The sequence below is a fragment of the Drosophila yakuba genome, chromosome X (assembly GCF_016746365.2).
Source record: "Drosophila yakuba strain Tai18E2 chromosome X, Prin_Dyak_Tai18E2_2.1, whole genome shotgun sequence".
Taxonomy (NCBI): Eukaryota; Metazoa; Arthropoda; class Insecta; order Diptera; family Drosophilidae; genus Drosophila; species Drosophila yakuba.
The window spans coordinates 20,256,704-20,274,478 of NC_052526.2; the positions used below are offsets into that span (position 1 = coordinate 20,256,704).

The following is a 17,775-nucleotide window of genomic DNA, read 5'->3' on the forward strand; positions in this document are numbered from 1 at the left end:
CTTGACTTGCCGGCATTTTTCTTAAGAAAACTTTCGTAAGCTTTGCGTGCTTATTACGTTTTTTTTTTCTTTTGTGCACTTGCTTGTAATTTTTTTAATGCTTTTGGAAGACCTTGGCCGCTAGATGGAGCCAGCAGTCGCAATATCAATCAAATCTTATTGGTTCTGGAAGATTCTAACCATATCTGCATCTTACATTTCTAATTTCTAACCATATCTGCATTTTTACATTTTTAATTTAGTTCATTACGATGGCAAACACATTTTATAATTTCCGAGTTGCTTTCATTCCTCTTTTTTTGGCGACCTTAACTCCGAATTCACTTTTAGATTTATAAATTCTTGGGTAATCCTGCCTAGCAAATCCCATTTACCTTTCCATTAAAAGTGTACAGTGCAGTCGGTATTATCTGTTGTATGGCAAACTTTGCGCTTGCTTTTGTTGCTAATAAATAAACATGCGTAATGAAAACTAATGAATAATGTAATCATTTTCCATTTTCTAATTTTGATATTTTAATTAAAATGATTTGCAACTCGTAAAAACCACAAAACGATTTCAAATCATTTCGCTGGAGGTGAGGGGGTCAAGGGTCGTGCACAGCGAAGGGGGGAGAGGGGGAACCCCCAACGGGGAGGTAGCTAAAATTTTATTCAAATCATATCATACATTAAAATGCTGTTGTTGCTGCGCTGTTGCGGACGCCATTTTGTTTTAAAATGATCGCATTTATATTGCAGTTGCCGAAAAATCAAAATCAAAATCATTTCTCGCCCAGGACATTGTCGACATTGTGTGCTTGTGTGTTGGTGTGCTTGTGTGCTTGTGTGTTGGTGTGTTTGTGTGTTGGTGTGTTTGTGTGCGCCCCAAAACATGGCCAAAACAATATTTGTTTTGGTCAGCATATATCTTTATATAAATGTAGGTGTGTGTGCAGAAATAAACATTTACAGTGGTCGCTGGCCAGTTGGATTAAAGGTGTTTGGAAACACCATCACTAGCCCTCAAAACCGTGTGTTTTTCAATTGCATTCGAAACATTTCATGATGAGTTTCAAAATAGCAAAACACGTAAGTACATACTGAAAGTATTTTCTTGAAACCCTTTCTGCTCATTTTAGTTTTAGTTTAGCTGAAGTTAAGGAAACTATGCAAATGGTGCTCTTGTTCCTAGTATTTACACAAGGTTTGAATGCTGTGAATAAAAAGAAATCACTTAGCTTTAGTTTCGCAGCGACCACTGTCAGCATGAATATATTTATAAACGCACTCGTGTTTGTGCGCTGGTCTTTTGTGTGGTAAACGCGTTCGCTCTTTGTATTATCCCCCCCCTCAGAAAAGGGGCGTAGGGTGAAGGGGGGTCATGTCAAGGGGTGGAGTTTTGGGGGGGGTTGGGGGGTGGGCACTCTTTTGAATAGCGGGATGTTTGAATTTCTGCGCTGTTTGCTGTTGTTGCCGCCGCTTTTGGCCAGCAAATAATACAAATATGTTGGCATATAATGAATATAATAATGCACGCGAATGCATTTTATTAAATATGAAATATGATTTTATTTTCGCCAATTGAGAATACGCAAAAAAAATAAATCTAATATCAAATGTGAGTGCTCTGCGAATTGCAATTGCATGACGAGTGGGAAATACTCTGCATACTTTGGACATATTGACTAGTAAACATATGGATTGCTGTTCATTTCTTGTAGGCTTTATATTAATTCAAGTTATCACTGTACAGTATTACAGATCGTTTTGTGTTCAGACAAGTTCCATTTGAAGTTCAATGATTGTAGCTGTAATGTCTTGAATTCGATCCGTTTACTAAATAAAGAATGAATGAGAATTAGAAAGATTACAAAACAAAATGTTATCTAAACTCCACCGATGCCTACGAATTTCGGTCTATTATTTATTTATAATTTTTAAAAGGAAATTCAATCATGCACACACACGGTGTGTGCTCTTTCTCGCTCGCACAAGTGGGTTTGAGCTGTGCAAATGCAATCAATTTAGTAGCAAATTGCATAATTCGACTTCAATATAAATTTTCCAGCTTTTGCGCCTAAAATGTTGCCAAAGTGTCGCCTCCTGTTTGTCTCGCCTCTCCCTCTCTCCCCTTTCCCGTCTCATGCCCCGTCTCCTTCTGGCACTCGGGTGAGCGTGTCTGTGTGTGTGTGTGTCTGTGCTCTTATGTGTGTGTGTGTGTGTAGTCGTGCATTAAAATTAATTAGATTCGAGGGAGTAATTCCAGCGACAACCGCACGAATTAATTGATTCAAATCAATATTCGGCATTTCGGACCATGCTCTCTATGGCTCGACACACAAAAACCCAACCAAAAACCAAACTCGAAACGTAGTCCTGCCACGCCCACACCAGCACCACTTGTACGCCCACTGTCGGCCCCATTTTTTGGGAGGCTTTAGCGTTACCCATAACAAACCATATTGAATACGTGCTCGAATCGTTAAGAGTTCTGTTTCAGTTTGATTTGCCTGACAGTTTTAAACCGCCGTTCAACATTGTCCACTCCAGTGCACTGTGAGAAAAACACACACATAATACATAAATACACACAAATGCATACAGAAAATATATACAATAGGTTGCTTCGTTAATTGATACCAATTGGAATAGAACATTGTATACAACGTGAATAATTAGACATTCAAGAGATATTTTTGCCAAGTGCATTTTGTTTTTTTGCCAGTGCATTTGACCCCCAACCTGTTCGATACGTTCTGCGCCCCAAAAACGCCAACACGGGACCCAAATGCTGCTGATTTCGGCGCTCCTCGTAGTGCGGAATTCGCTGGAGGTGACACGCGGGCTTTTGGAACCCAGATGATTGCGGCCAGTTGTGCAAGCCATATAGTTATGTGTCGCAACTGCCAACTGCCATCTACCGAACACCATATACCATCTGCCACCTGGCCACATAGCCGAGTGCATTTGGATTAGGGCATGCACTGTACATATGTATGTACATATGTATGTAAGTAAAGCGGTTGGTAAGCTGCGTTTGCGGGAAAGAGATTGCTGGCCACATAATTTGCTTGGATGCACCAATGGGTCGTGTCACTGGGTGGGTGGGTGTTAGACGGTGTCCAAATGGAACTACTATATTCCACGCTCAGAATTCAAGGGATTCCACAATCTTTGATAAATGGAGTACGATGTTTTCTAATGGTTTTCCGATTTATTCGAAACTTCAGTGATTGCGATTGGAGTACGATGTTTTCTAATGGTTTTCCGATTTATTCGAAACTTCAGTGATTGCCAGAATCATGAAAGATGATTACCAATTATACTTTAAGTACCATTCATGCAGAGCTCCCACCTGTCCTGACCTTTTGAACCCCTGCCGTTAAATTTCGGCGAACTGCATTCCTCGCTTTTTAACCCTTTTTTTTTTAACTGACCAGCAACCCAATGCAGCAGTCAATGGGGAAAACGAAGGGAATCGTATTCAGTCAGATTCAGGCGGGGCGCAAACAAATATAATGCCGAAATCGAGGGGATGGGCGCGTTTTTGCCTGTCAAAGCGCGAATGCCAAAAATGTGCAACGCCAGCGGAAAAGCGGAAAATGGTAAAGCGAGCAAAACAAAAGCATGGGCAGCGCAGCGCAAAAAAAATGGAAAACAACAATGGGAAAACCGCAACGAAGAATGTTTTCATACGCCCCGTGTGTCCATGTGTCCGTGTGCCTGTGTGTATTTCTGTGTATGTGTGTGTTCGTGGGCCAAAAGGTGCAAAAATGTAGCAGCCGTTAAATATTTGCACGAGTAGCAGCAACAGATTTTCAAAGGCGTTTTAGGTTTGAATGGCCTTCCGCATGGGCAGATCTGCATAATTCTCTGCTGACCTCAGAAATCACTGCATTATTTTAATGGTCAGCAGCAGCGGCAGAATGAAAAGCGAGCGGCGCGCAGAAGGGCGCTTTTCCAACTTTTGTCGGTTTGTCGGAAAATATTACGAGCTTCATAATTAGAAAGTTTCCTTGCGCTGCTAATTAAGGCGGCTTCCTTCCGGTTTCAAGGTACAAGGGTACAAGAAAAAGGCACATCCTCCCACATCACTCCCATACATATATCCTAATTGGCATCGTAATCAAATATACACCCATATGCAAAACACACACTCATACATAATTGAGGCAAGGGACTGGGGAAAGGGTGGCAGAAAGTTGTTTTGGGTGAAAGTCTCAACATGACGAGCAAATGAAGCGAGCGCAAAGATGATTTCCATTATGAGTCGGCCAATAAAAGGAGCCGGCGAAAGAACAGGTGAACATTCAAAACGCTGCGAGGGCGGATTCAAAAGTACGGACTCGAAATCTATCCAAAACCAATGCGTTGATCGAGATCATTCCAATATCTAGTGGCTTACCATTAAAACTCTTTTCTTTCTCCTTCGACACAGTACATAAAGATGATTGCAGTTTCTTCATCACCAATGTTTCATTCTCGGATTGCGTAACAATTGCTGAATATTTATCATGATTTAAATGTTAACTACAGTTCAAGATCGAGTTCCAAACCGTATACACCAATGATTCAGTGCCGAATTTCGTAACAATTGCTGAATATTTATCCTGATTTCAATGTAGATTGATTAACTCCTTAATCATCCCATTTATTGTGTACTTAGCTTCTTTTTAACATTTATGTTGACTCATCCCAAGCCATCGCAACTCATCCCGTTCCCCATTGTGAGCCGTATAATTCGGTTTGCTTGTTTATCACCTTAATTAAGACCCGCGACTAAAAGAGCCTGCAAATGACTAATAAGAAAAATGAATTTTATTTGTGAGACGCGGGAAGGTGCAACAAATGGGGGCGAATGCGAGGACTCCACTCAACTTCCACTCCACCTGCCACTCCACTTGCCACTTCTCGCTTTCCACTCAACGCATCTTGGCTCATCTCGAGTCGGCCCTTAACCCCCCACTGGCCCCACAGCCTTGCCATTAACCCCTTATCTCCTTAACCCGTTTGCTGATGGTCGCCAAGGGATTCGCTCATATGAAACGTGTTAATATGCGAGGCGGCACACGTTCCGATTGGAATGAGTGGTGTTTGGTGGGTGGTTGGAGGTGGAAGGTGGAAGGTGGTTGGTTGGGCGCTTAGGTGGTTGGGTGGTGCAAAAGAATGCCCGTTGAGAGGCAAAATCAGCGTCTCAAGTGGTTTCCCCTAGCTCTGTGTGGGGCTTACTTACACTGAGTAAAATTATGAAGCTCAAATAGGTGTCGATTAAAAAGTAGATCATAAGATTGCAAACGTATACAGCTTAATTATATTTACTAACCTATAAATTAATTGCAGACCTCGGCAGCCATGGAACTAATATTACTTATGGATAATAAACTGAAATATAATTCATTTAAGTTTCACAAATAGTGGCTCGACTTACACATTTTTATAAATTTTATACCATAAAGCAGGACACATCTTTATGAAAATATCAGTAAATCAATGATAATCATCAGATAATTGTATGAAAATCTCTCAAACTTCAAGAAACACTTTTGGGGATATTAATTCATTTGAAAAGGTCTGAATTTATTCTGCAAAAGATAGCGTAATAATCAGTTTGTTATTTGACACAGAGACCAAACAGTTATAGATTTCAGAGTTCTGGTTCCGTTTCTTTATAAAGCACTTAGGCTGATTCAAATTGTAGGAAACTTGGATTGTTAGCAGATACTTATTCGGAATATCTTTTACTCGAACATCAGCGAGTTTAAGGACTCAAAGTTACATTGCTCAACGTTTTCAGCAGTATATGAGTGCTATTTTCTCTTTCACATAAAAGCAGTTAGTTTTCCCCTTACTTATAACAAACATTTCGTATAAACATAAGATGTTACCGTAAAAACCTTTTTTCCCGAATAAAAAGTATATCCAGCATTTACATTATATTTCTCTCAGTGCCCTCAAAGACCTTGTGTGAGTCCAAGCGTCTGTGAGTCCTGGCGTTTGTTTGAAATTTTACCAAGCCTCGCAAGTAATGGGTAGAATTTTTAATTATTTACACTCACACACCTACCCGAATGCTTGACTGCGAGCTAATTTGTTATGCGAAACATCTCCGGCATGGAAATAATTAAAAAGTTTTTTTCACGACTTGCCCGAGCCCACTGAGCCTGAGCCCCACTGTATCCTTGCATCCTTATATCGATCTCTTATTTACCCGGTGCTCAATCCACGTCCCCTTAACCCCCCGTTGGCTACCATTTTGCGGTTATTCCGCTTCCACTACGATTTGATACGCTTCGCGTCACGAAGTCTTGTAGCTCGACTGTATTTTTATGGCCACATACGTGCGGGCAGGTGAGATCCGGACGGACTCCACTGATTTCGCCCGGTTCCGGATGGTGGACTGCTCGGTTTGCAGCTTAATTGGATGCCACAATGTGAAATAAATTGAGCAGAAAATTACGTTGCCCGCCAAATCCAAACCACACGGAATGGCATTAGAAAGAGGCGACGAGGAGCGAAGAGACGCGCAGGTGGCAGGTGGCAGGTGGCCAGTGGTTATATCCCGACCAGGTCATAAGTTTTCGATACGGCCAATTCGCCCCGACGGAGTCGTAAAACGGCTGCCCGTGAAAGGGTCGAGAAAATCCGAGTATCCGAGGTTGCAGTCTCCCAGGATTGTCTATGAAGTTCACACAAAGGCGTCCCAAATTAGTGAATAAAGGAAAAATATTCCTTGCTAATTGGATTTTTCAACGATATCGGATTTTGAATATGAAACTTTAGTTTCATAGTTTAGTTAAGTTTCATACTAAAGGTAAAAAAATCTTTCTTTATGTCAGGAATCAGTATCAATTTTAAAACATTTTATTAACGATTTCAGTTCACAGCAAAAACTCGGTCTATTCCCCCCGGGAAATAAATAAACTGCATTCATCATTCGTTATTATTTTTCATAATTTTATTTCATATAATTGTTGAATTAAAGTTTTATTTAGATATTTTTTGTTTAGTTTTCTGTTTCTCAAATAAAATGCTTCCGTTACATTTATTTCTTTCATTACAAAGAACTCTCTTTTGTTGTTGATTCATTATTGCACAAATTGTTGGTTTAATTTCTATATATATTTAAATATGCGGGGATCTTGGCTAAATTATACACATAGTTTCGGTAACTCTTTTTGGATTTCCCATTACTCTGGTATACATCAATTACACTTTTACTTCGATTCCATTGGTAAGCGTGTGAATTCATATATATATAAATATATATGTATATATATATATATTAAAAGAATGTGCTATTTGGACATTTCTAACCGATTCCTCAACACACTTTACCATCCGCGTATTACAGTGATTTTTTGTTTGGAATTTAATTTGCTTCTGGTTCTTTACCACTTATGAACTAACAAAAAAAAATTACATTTTAAGTTTTTAAGTGTCATAGATTGCGGTTGCGGGTGTGCGGTCTACCATTTAGTATACAGTTATCTCGTTATATGCATATTTATAGTAATATATTTGTTTTTATTTTTTTTTCGGTTAGCTTAGATTGCACATGTTTATACACATTTAAAGGACACGCAGATCGAAGCACATGAAATGAACAGTAAACAAATTCACGAACATGGATTACGGCTTAGGAACTCAGACATACATCGGCTCTACGACCCGCCCCATCAGGCAAATCCCTCCCCAGAATTATACTTCCTTCCACCTTCCACCATCCCCCTTCCACCCTCAACACTCATATCTTACACAGAAGAAAAAAAACAGTACACTAAAAATCAACTTGACTTTGGCTTCACAGTGCTTACGACTAGTTTAAAGTTTCTATGTATTTTCTTCGGTTTTTGGTATTCGCTTTCTTGATAATGACTTATCGGCTAACATGACTAGTTTTATGGCTCGGGCTTACCACGGGCCTGGAAAAAATACCTAATACGAAACAAAAGAAAAAGTGTACAGATCCACTGCTGTTTGAAATACATACATATTTCTACCAATCCACTGAAATGTTTATGGAAAGGGCATACTTTTCGCCCTCAAAATTTGCTAAGTATTTCTGTCCTTAACCTCTAGTTTATAGTTTTGACTTTTTATTTAACTATGCGCTATGTGGAGGGCTTTGAAGCACTCCGAAAAATTCTACTAAATGTTGATCATTTTGGTTTCACTTTATGGCCATAATGTTATAAAAAAAAAAACACACACACACACACAACTTCTAGAGTTTTTAAAACAATGCTTCGGATGCCTATTAGTGGGATATGAAATATGTTACGTCCGCTAACACTATATACAGATAAATACTTTCTTCGGATTGCCAAAGTAAAATATCCACTTTTGGACATCCAACCCTTTTTCCATCTGCGATAACATAGTCATTCCCCATCTATTTACAATCAATATTTTATTTAAGTGTATATGTGTATGGCGGTTCCAGTTTTCGATAACCGATTGCTTTCAATTCAAGGGAAAAGTATTTCGAAATTCGACATGTGGTCGGAATAAGTATTCTCTAAGGTTTTGGCATATTAAATCGTTGATTTTCGATATCAAGTCGATATTTGCGATAACATAATAATGTACATGCATACTTAAGCGGTAATGCTCGTTGATCGAAATGAAGGTTTAAAAGATACCGACATATCGATAAAATCGATTTCACAAATCGCTAATATCGAAATTCCTCTCAAATCGGAAAATCAGCAGCTGGACCCGCCCTTGACCCCCAAACTATGTACAGATTAGAAGCCCCCAAAGCAGTTCATGCCCCCGCCCATGCCCATGCCCATGCTCAGTCCCATCCCCACTCCCACTCCCGCCCCCATTCCCACGCCCATCCCCGCCTCGTGCTGCGGCCCGCCCCCCTCGCACTATAGAACCGCCGAGCCGCACCACAGAACCTGACCTCAATAGGGCCTCCAAACGCTGCCCCCATTGTCGGTGGGATTGTGGTGGCCGCGATGGGCAGCTAAGGCGGCCACCTGCCGATTGCTGTTCCCGTCCTCGATGTTCCTCACCGAGGCGCCGCAGTTGCCTATCAGGGTCAGGTCGCCCGGATGGGTCACGCCCCCGCCGGCCATTATGTTGTGCTGCTGCCGCACGCCCACATTGCTGATGTGATCCATGACGCTCTGCAGCTCGCCGTGCACGGAGGAGTTCGGCGAGGCGTGGGCGGGCAAGGTGTGCGAGTGGAACCCGTGGGCGGACTGATTGGCAGCGGTGTACAGCTGGGAGTACAGCAGACTGGCGGGCAGCACGGGATACAGCGAGCCATTGCATCCGGCGGCAGCGGCGGCGGCACTGCCATGTCCACCGCCCACCACGCCCGTTCCGCCGCCATAGGCCGAGGCCGCCGAGTGCTGCGCCTGGTTGACAATGCCCGGGAAGTTCTGATTGGCGCCCAGCATCGAGGGATTGCCCACCGCCGAGGAGGCGCCGCCAGCACCACCGGCACCACTGCCCGCCGCACCACTGCCCGCATTCGAGCCCGCACCACCGTTGGCCGCCCCACCGCCCGCCGTGCTGCCCAGATTCGGTGTGTTGGTGGTCAGCAGATCCTCCTGCACCGGCGACTCCGCCTGCGAGCTGTCCGACAGGCTACGCGGTCCATTCTGGCTGGAGTGCACGTTGTACTCGTTGCTCGCGTTTGTGTGATAGCGCGGCACCAGTATGGAGTTGCCGCCCGCACCGCCGCCTGCGCCACCACCGCTGCCCGCTCCACCACCGGCGGTTCCGGCTCCGGCACTTCCGCCCCCACTCGCCCCGTTCACCGTGGAGGAGATCGAGGTCTGGCCGCCGGCGCCCAGCAGACTGTGGTGCGTCATCTGGCCACTGGTGGAGCCCACCAGGCTGCTCAAGTGTTGGTCCAGATCGCTGGCCGTCGAGTCGGGCAGCACTGCAAGAAAAAGGAAGTGGATATTCGAAGTTAAGAATGATTTGTCTGGCATTTTAAAGTTCCCTATTGATTCCCTATTGTTACTAATTTTACTTGCTAATACTAATACTAAGTACTTTACAGCGCTTTCTCATGGATTTCTTCGAATAATGCTGGATATTCAAAGTTAAGAATGATTTGTCTGGCATTTTAAAGTTCCCTATTGATTCCCTATTGTTACTAATTTTACTTGCTAATACTAATACTAAGTACTTTACAGCGCTTTCTCATGGATCTCTTCGAATAATGCTGGATATTCAAAGTTAAGAATGACTTGTATGGAATTTTAAAGTTCCCTATTGATTCCCTATTGTTACTAATTTTACTTGCTAATACTAATACTAAGTATTTTACAGCGATTTCTCATGGATTTCTTCGAATAATGCTGGATATTCAAAGTTAAGAATGATTTGTCTGGCATTTTAAAGTTCCCTATTGATTCCCTATTGTTACTAATTTTACTTGCTCTTCGATTAATGCTGGATATTCAAAGTTAAGAATGATTTGTCTGGCATTTTAAAGATCCCTATTGATTCTCCCTATTGTTACTAATTTTACTTGCTAATACTAATACTATTTTCTCAATTTATTTGCTCTCTTTGAATAATGCTGTTCATCCTTAAATTCGAATTGCGATGACTTACTCGGCACGCAGTCGCGATTGGTGGCTCCTCCGAAGTCCTGGTTGTTGCTCTGATCGTTGGAGGAGCAGGTGAAGCCCAGCGCCGGATTGTTGAACTGGGCGGAAGTGGGCGTGGTGCAGGACGATAATCCGCTGCTGGCCAAATAGGGAGAATATGCAGAGGCAGCTGACCCATAGCCCCAGTGCGTGTTGCTTGCGCCTGCAAATTACACAAATGACGAATATTGTAGAGTTATAGTACTTGTTTGGAGTTATAGTACTTTAATAATGAAAAGTAAATGCGAAGTAAATGAAAAGTAAATGAAAAGTAAATGATAAGTATATGAAAAGTAAAGAAAAGTAAATGAAAAGTAAATGAAAAGTAAATGAAAAGTAAATGAAAAGTAAATGAAAAGTAAATGAAAAGATAAGAGATTGTAAATTAGTGGTGACCACATTGTAATGGATAGGAACCGCGGAAAAGTTAGTCGCAAAAAGCATAGAAAATACGTATCTCATAGCCTGTGACCAAGCATTAAAACCCCGGATAAATAAATGCAAGATAATTGGGGATTAGCAGAAGCTCCCTACGAAGGTCTAAGGTCGAAGGTCCTGCACCTGGCGATTTGATGGCCCATGTGGGACGCTAATTGGAGGTCACCTCCTCCTCCTCCGTCCGTCGATTTGCGCGCATAATGCGGGACCTTTGCCGCCATTTTGCGGAGACAGGAAGTAAAAAATGAGCAGGATACACGACAAACAAATCAATGGAATGGACCAGGACCTGCCGAAAATTCAGTTCAGTTCAGTTCGGTTCGGTTCAGTTTGTTTCGCCCATTTGGCCATTTGCTGTCGGGGGTTAAAACAGAAGCCAGGGCGTGGCAGGGAGAGGAGAGGAGAGGGGGGGCGGAAAAGAAGAGCCAACATTTTGCGGGTCGCCGGGACCCATGCACAGATAATTAGGCTTAATTAATAGCCCATTCGGAAATTATTAATTAGTTTTTATAGGCGACGGGCGCGTTTTCGTAGCCGGATATTGATTTTGTGGTGGCTTTATTAATGCTATTGGCTTAAATGTTTCTACCTCCATTAATTACGTGGCTTTTTGTGTACAATTTTCTCTGTGGGATGTGGGATGCGGGATGCGGGATGTGGGCTACTCTACACGGTGTCTGTCATTATTCGCGGCAGTGTGCGTGCTTTTGCGTCTGTGTGCGGGAGTGGTTAGTCCTGCCTGTTTGTTGTCACACTGATTGACTTTATTTGCGCATATTTTGGGTCCCTGAATTATTAACAAGGCACCGGACAGCGGATCTTTTTCGGCTTTTCCTCGAAGTGGGGGACAAATATGTTATATACTCGCACAACAAAACTCGCTTTCAATCCAATTAATCCAGTGACTAAGCTCAAGCATTCAAGTCACCTGGCAATTTAGAGGCAGTAACTTTAGGAAACAGAGAATGAAAGTATATATAAAAGGGAATAGTTCCTTTAGTCGCCGATAGAACCTCAATTTCTTTACAAAATGTACATGGGTTCCGTGCTCTTGCTTTTCCGGTTGGGTTTCATGGTTTGCTTTTTGTTTTTTTGTTGCGAAATTAATAAAATATATGCCAGTAATTAAGTCAAGCAGCGACTGTCAATAAAATTTGTTAATAAATAATTCAGAATATTTTGCTTTCTGCATATTTACAATTAATTTATGGGTAATCAGTATCAACAGACGCATTCAGTAAACATTATTTACTTGTGTGCCGCTACATACTCGTATTTATGTGTGCTACATAATGTGGATTGCCTTTTCAGAATCCTGTAAATCGCGCAATTTGCATTTTGATTTGTGCACTGGGCTAGACAGTAAAATATTGATACAAAATGGGCGTTTTCATGGGCTGACAGGCGAAGGAGACGTTCAAATTGGCGGGCAATTTGCATTGATTGAGTTGCATTTTATATTTATGGCGGCTTTTTATTTACATGCGCGTTTTCAGTTCACCGGAATCGATTTGGTCAGTGGCGGTAATGAAAGACAAGTGGCAAGTGCTCCAAAATTAATGAATTGAGAAACTACTTGAAAGCACTCGATTCACGTCTTAATGGAACAAACTTTGGAGTTGGAGTCTTCACCAAATTAACGAATTTACATGATTTTATTGCCTTGCGAGGAGCAAAAACAAGTGAGAGTTTCAAGTCTCGTTCGTTGCATTTATCGCTTCGAATTGCCTACACAATTTCTTTTAATTTATGCGAAATTAATATGCACAAAAATAATGCATATAAATATACTTCGGGGCGGAAAATGCACGCGCAGACATAATTAATTGATGCTGAAAGCCCAAAGAAAATGAGTTCGGAATTTAACATATTTTTTATGCACTTGAGCAAAATTCTTTCATAATTGTTTTCCGCAACAGTGGGTATTTGGCATTATGCATCGCACATATTGGTTAAATATCGCATACTAGCGTTTTTATGCCTCTTTTATAACTCTTTGTCTTTGCGTTTTTCTACTTTAACATCGTTAATATGTTAATTTCATTATTTTCTGCTTTTTTAATAGCATCAAGCTCTAAAGAGAAAATCACATTTGTAGCTGTCGCAATTTTTTTTTTTTTTAGCCCCAGGCAGCTAGTTTTTTGGGAAAGGGGACAATGTCTAGTCCGGCTTTTGTTGCTGTTGCTGTGATGTTGATGTTGTTGTAATGTAATTAATTGTCAATTTAAATTGAAACATCAAACTTAATATAAATGCATTTTAAAATGTACAATTAAATTTGTTTCACCTACGCGAGAGCACATGTGCAAAAACAGCAAGAAAAATTCTTCCCCACAAAATTAATTATTGATTTTGTTATAAATATTCTATCATTGGAGCTAGTTGTGAAACCGGTGGGTGGAAACTAAATAGTTTACCGCGTTTACCGAGCTCATTACAAAATGGAAGATGTATGATTTTTACACACAGAAGCAGCAGCAATGTTGAAAATTATGTGAAAATTGGAAAAATCACTGCAATGTGTGCTTGACAGGTTGCATGTCTTGGTATTATATCTATATTATATTTATATATATAGCTTCTAATTTAGTTGGTATCAACAGCGTCGACCAATTTAGAAACACCACCGATTTCGTTTTCGTATCTGAGCTGTCAAAATTGGCTTACATTCGCCCGGTTAAATGCATTAAATTTATTTGACTGCGTACTTTTTCATTTAAATCATAATTTGTATGCGAAGCTCTGATTTAAAAGCGCTTTTTTAGGCATTGACTTATTCCTCTCCCCTTCACAATTCTGTGTATGTGTGTTTGACCAACGTTTATTTGTTTGTATAGTAAACTTTGGTTAAATAAAGTGGCCAACAGTTTAACAGCAACAATAACAACGAGCCCACTTAGCCCAGAAAAAGTCTATATGGCACGGTGACCCGCAACTTTACCACATTCAAATGGCCGTCCAATAAGCGAAAAAAGTGTTTAAAGTTTTTTGTGCTCATTAACCGGCGACTCATACATATATGTGCATATGTATGCAATGCCAACAATATAGGAAGTAACTAAATATATTAATGTTTTTATCGTTGGGATTAAAGACTTGAAGTTTGACGAATGCATTAATAATAATATTTGGGAGTCGTTTGCTGCATATTTATGGATGAGTGTGGATAGCGGCTACATGCTAATTAAGGGATTAAGTGCCTTATGCAACATTAACTGCATAGCTTTGCATGACTCTGAGCTAATCGTTTTTTGCGTGATTTATCCATAAATCCTTACCCAAACTACCCATTACTTCTGCACCTCGAGCCACCATTAGTGGCATAGAAATATAAGTACATAGGCCACATAAATGAAGTGAGGAAATTGATTTCTTTCCATTGGACGGGGTTTACTCACTCTGACAATTGCCAATGGGCGGCATCCGGAAGCCGGAAAGTGGATCCGTGGAGAAGTGGAACGGTCGTTGGCCGAAGGCGAAGTGGAACTGCTGTTGCTGTCCTAAAAGGGATAACACTAAGTTTTTTTCAGTTATAATTTTCTGTCCTTAACTAAATGGTTTTATTGCAATGGAACAGTGAACGATTGCAAATACGCGCATACGGTATATGCAATTGCAAACTAATTTAATCAGTATTAAATGAAATGACATAATTGATTCCACTTTCAGCTAGAATGTCTTTGAGTTCATATACTTCTCGTATTTTCCATTTGCAAGCGTTCACTGTACCATGTGTGTGTGTGTGTGTGTAATTGTATAAATGACTGTATTCGTTTTTCTCTGTCTGAGTGAAAACTTCAATGACAAACACTTGATGAGTGACATTTTGTTGCTTTCAAATCACTTAAGATGTAGGGATGGCCTTACCCGCCCTTCCAAGACCCCAAAGAGCACTATCGAGAATGGATTTTATGTGTACGAGTATGTGCATATGAAAGTAAAATGACAATGGCTCAAAAAACTTTCTGCCAACCGGCGACACTTTCGGCTAAATTTTGGGCCCGCACTAAAATCCTGCGGCGGCTGCAGTTATCTGCCAGCTTGTATTCATTATAAAATAATAACCTTTTGTCTGCAGCTTAGAGTCCTGTGTGCGAACTACCCACGCCTCCCCTTCCATGTCTCCACCCCTTTTTTTGGACTCTGTCTGGCATTCGGGGCATATAAATCATTTCATGGATTTGAATTCGGACCGAAACCAGATTACACAGACCAGCTAAACTTTGGCTCTCCCCCTGCCAGCCCTTCCCCTGGCTCAGGACTCTGAGTCTGAGTCCTGGAACATATGCAAAGTAATATATTTGCATCCTTATAAATATGTAACGGGCAGGCAGAGTGTGTGATAGAGCTGTCTAATGAATATTCCTTCAAGATATTCGGCATGCTGGAGTGAAGTGAAATGAAGTGAAGTATTAGCAAGGAAGTGTCCTTGCTGGATCAGCAAAGACCCGAGCAAGGACTTCAAGCGCTCGAATGTCCTGCAGTGTGAGGTGGTAATATCTCAGAAGTGCCCTTCAGCCCCACAGCTTTCCGTTCAGCGATGAGCTATTCTTCAGTCAGCTATTTCTTGCAAAACGAAAACTAAAGTCTGTTATATGCCGAAATTTAAATGCGCTTTGAATTAAAGTGTATACAGAAGGATTCGCCTTTTGAATAATAAACCGAATGATCTATAAGGAATAATGAAATAAATAGATTTATGTTGTGCAATTGCAGTTAGCCTCTCATCACTGACAGCAATGAAATCCGAATGCCCCAGCTACGAAAGTGCTTCCAAAGCTACAAAACCTGCAACTCGTCTGCATCCTGAGAACAATTTATCTATTTGGCAACTAATAAATTGCTATGCATTGTCCTGCAAATGAAATAGCCGGGTACTTGGAGCCGGGAGTCTTGGAAAAGGGCAGGAAGGAAACCCCAGCTCGTCCTTTCTTGCAGGACATACTTACTTGTCTTGGAACGGGGTTCGCGCGGCCCATCGACAGTCACTTTGATCGCCTTGTTGTAGGTGGCTATGTGCGGTGGATTCGTTGACACGGTGATGGTTAGCGTGAAGCTTTTCCCTGGAAAAACAAGGGAAAGCGAAACAAACAAATTTATGAGATTTCCCTTGCTAATGCCTGTCAGACATGCAAATCGATAAATATGTTTTTGGGGTTTTCTTTCGTTGTTTTTTCGTGGGTATTGTCACATCGTAAATGTGTTGGCCATAAAACAATAATGGTGTTTGGTGGGAGGTTTCCTACTTTTACTGGTTTCTTAATCGATGCCTACGGCTTTTGATAGCAGTTGGCAAAACAAACGTATTTATTTGGGTGCACCAAAAACTATTAACGTTGCTTTAGATGGATGCTTTAAATCTTGTACATTTTTGGTAATATTTTATTTTGCTCAAATTAAACTTATGTGTATACCCAAACTTTGTGTTTGTGTAATTCCTCGCATGGACTCCCTTATTTAAATTCAATTTCGGCCCCTTTTCACCTTTCGAAATGCTGAATTAATTACAATTTAAACTGATTTAGTCTGTCGACCTCCCTAGAAACCCTTCACATATGCGTTTTTCGCTCCCCAAGATTTATTTCGTTTGCGCCGCAGTTTTCTTTTAATTAACTTGTTTCAGCCAGTCATTGTCAAGTGTTGCCAAGGCCTCTTTGTCCGCAGCTCCTGCCATTTTTTGTCTCCCAGGATTCAATTAAAAGCATTTCAGGCTTCTTGAGCCGCCGCCTTCCTGTGTTTTTCCCGCCTTGTCTATGACAACGCGTCGTATGCGCGATCTGGTGGCTGGGGGTTTGCTTTTTAAGTTGACAAACAAAGCGTAAATCATTTCGGCACATACAAATAAACCGCCGACGTCCTCAAACCCCCAAAACCCATATATACATATATATACGTATATGTGACGTGTGAAGGCAGACGGCGAGGCTTACACATGTCCTGGGCACACTCCACTGAACCAGGACAATATCTGCCTCTCCGCTTTCTTAAAAAACCCAAGTCTCTCAAGATGGGAAAACACTTTTGTGTTCATTTGCCAGCAAGTGCAGTTCATTGTTGCGCAATTCTTTGACACTTTTCGTGGGGTTTTCCCAGCCAAAAAGTGGATACTGCTGCAAAAGTTGTGAGCATGTGAGAATGGCAATGGATAATCGATCATTAACGCGAGCAATTTACAATGGAAGTAGAATGGGGCGATTTTTTGCGATGGGAAATGACAAATGTTAGAGGGAAAAATCTGCTGTTAATCCATTTACCCAGCTGAAATAAATCTTTAATTAATTGCAAATGTTAGGAAATGTACGAAGCCGATAAACAGCTTTCAAAACGCTATGATATTCACAGAAGTTTATGTGAAAATTCACCCTTTTCTTGGGCAATTCAATTATAATCGGAGTGACGGCTTTGACCCAATTGATTGATAATCCCACAATAATGCCCACCCCAACCCGAAAAGCATTCATCTTAATCTCCACCGAAAGTGCGACAAATGGAAATGTCAACACTTGAGGAGCAAAACATTTCCGTGCGGGTGTGGCGGCATTTAAAATCAAATCCTGTTGACAAATAACCTGAAATCCTAGCTGGCAAATCCCCGGCAATTTACCGTTGCACAGGCGTCATAAATCAATTTGGGGGTAATGAAAGCACACACACACACACACACAAACACACGCACACGCACGCACACAACCAGGTGTCGCCCAAGACACAGATACACACGCACACAAAGACGTTC

At 41.3% G+C, this 17,775-nt stretch overlaps 1 protein-coding gene across 3 annotated transcripts in view; it reads right to left on the reverse strand.

The window, feature by feature from the left end:
• Window positions 1–8,819: 8,819 nt before the first annotated feature.
• LOC6526103 (runt-related transcription factor 3) overlaps window positions 8,820–17,775 on the reverse strand; it is a 33,022-nt gene continuing 24,066 nt past the window's right edge. For 2 of the 3 annotated variants that reach the window (XM_039375125.1, XM_039375126.1), the window contains exons 3-6: window positions 15,989–16,102; window positions 14,438–14,554; window positions 10,567–10,764; window positions 8,820–9,883 (exon numbers count right to left, since the gene is read on the reverse strand). In XM_039375125.1, the coding sequence (XP_039231059.1) occupies window positions 8,895–9,883; window positions 10,567–10,764; window positions 14,438–14,554; window positions 15,989–16,102 (1,418 nt within the window). In that variant the 3' untranslated portion in view covers window positions 8,820–8,894. The remainder of the gene's footprint in view (window positions 9,884–10,566; window positions 10,765–14,437; window positions 14,555–15,988; window positions 16,103–17,775) is intronic. The other variant, XM_015191153.2, reaches the window with a different exon arrangement.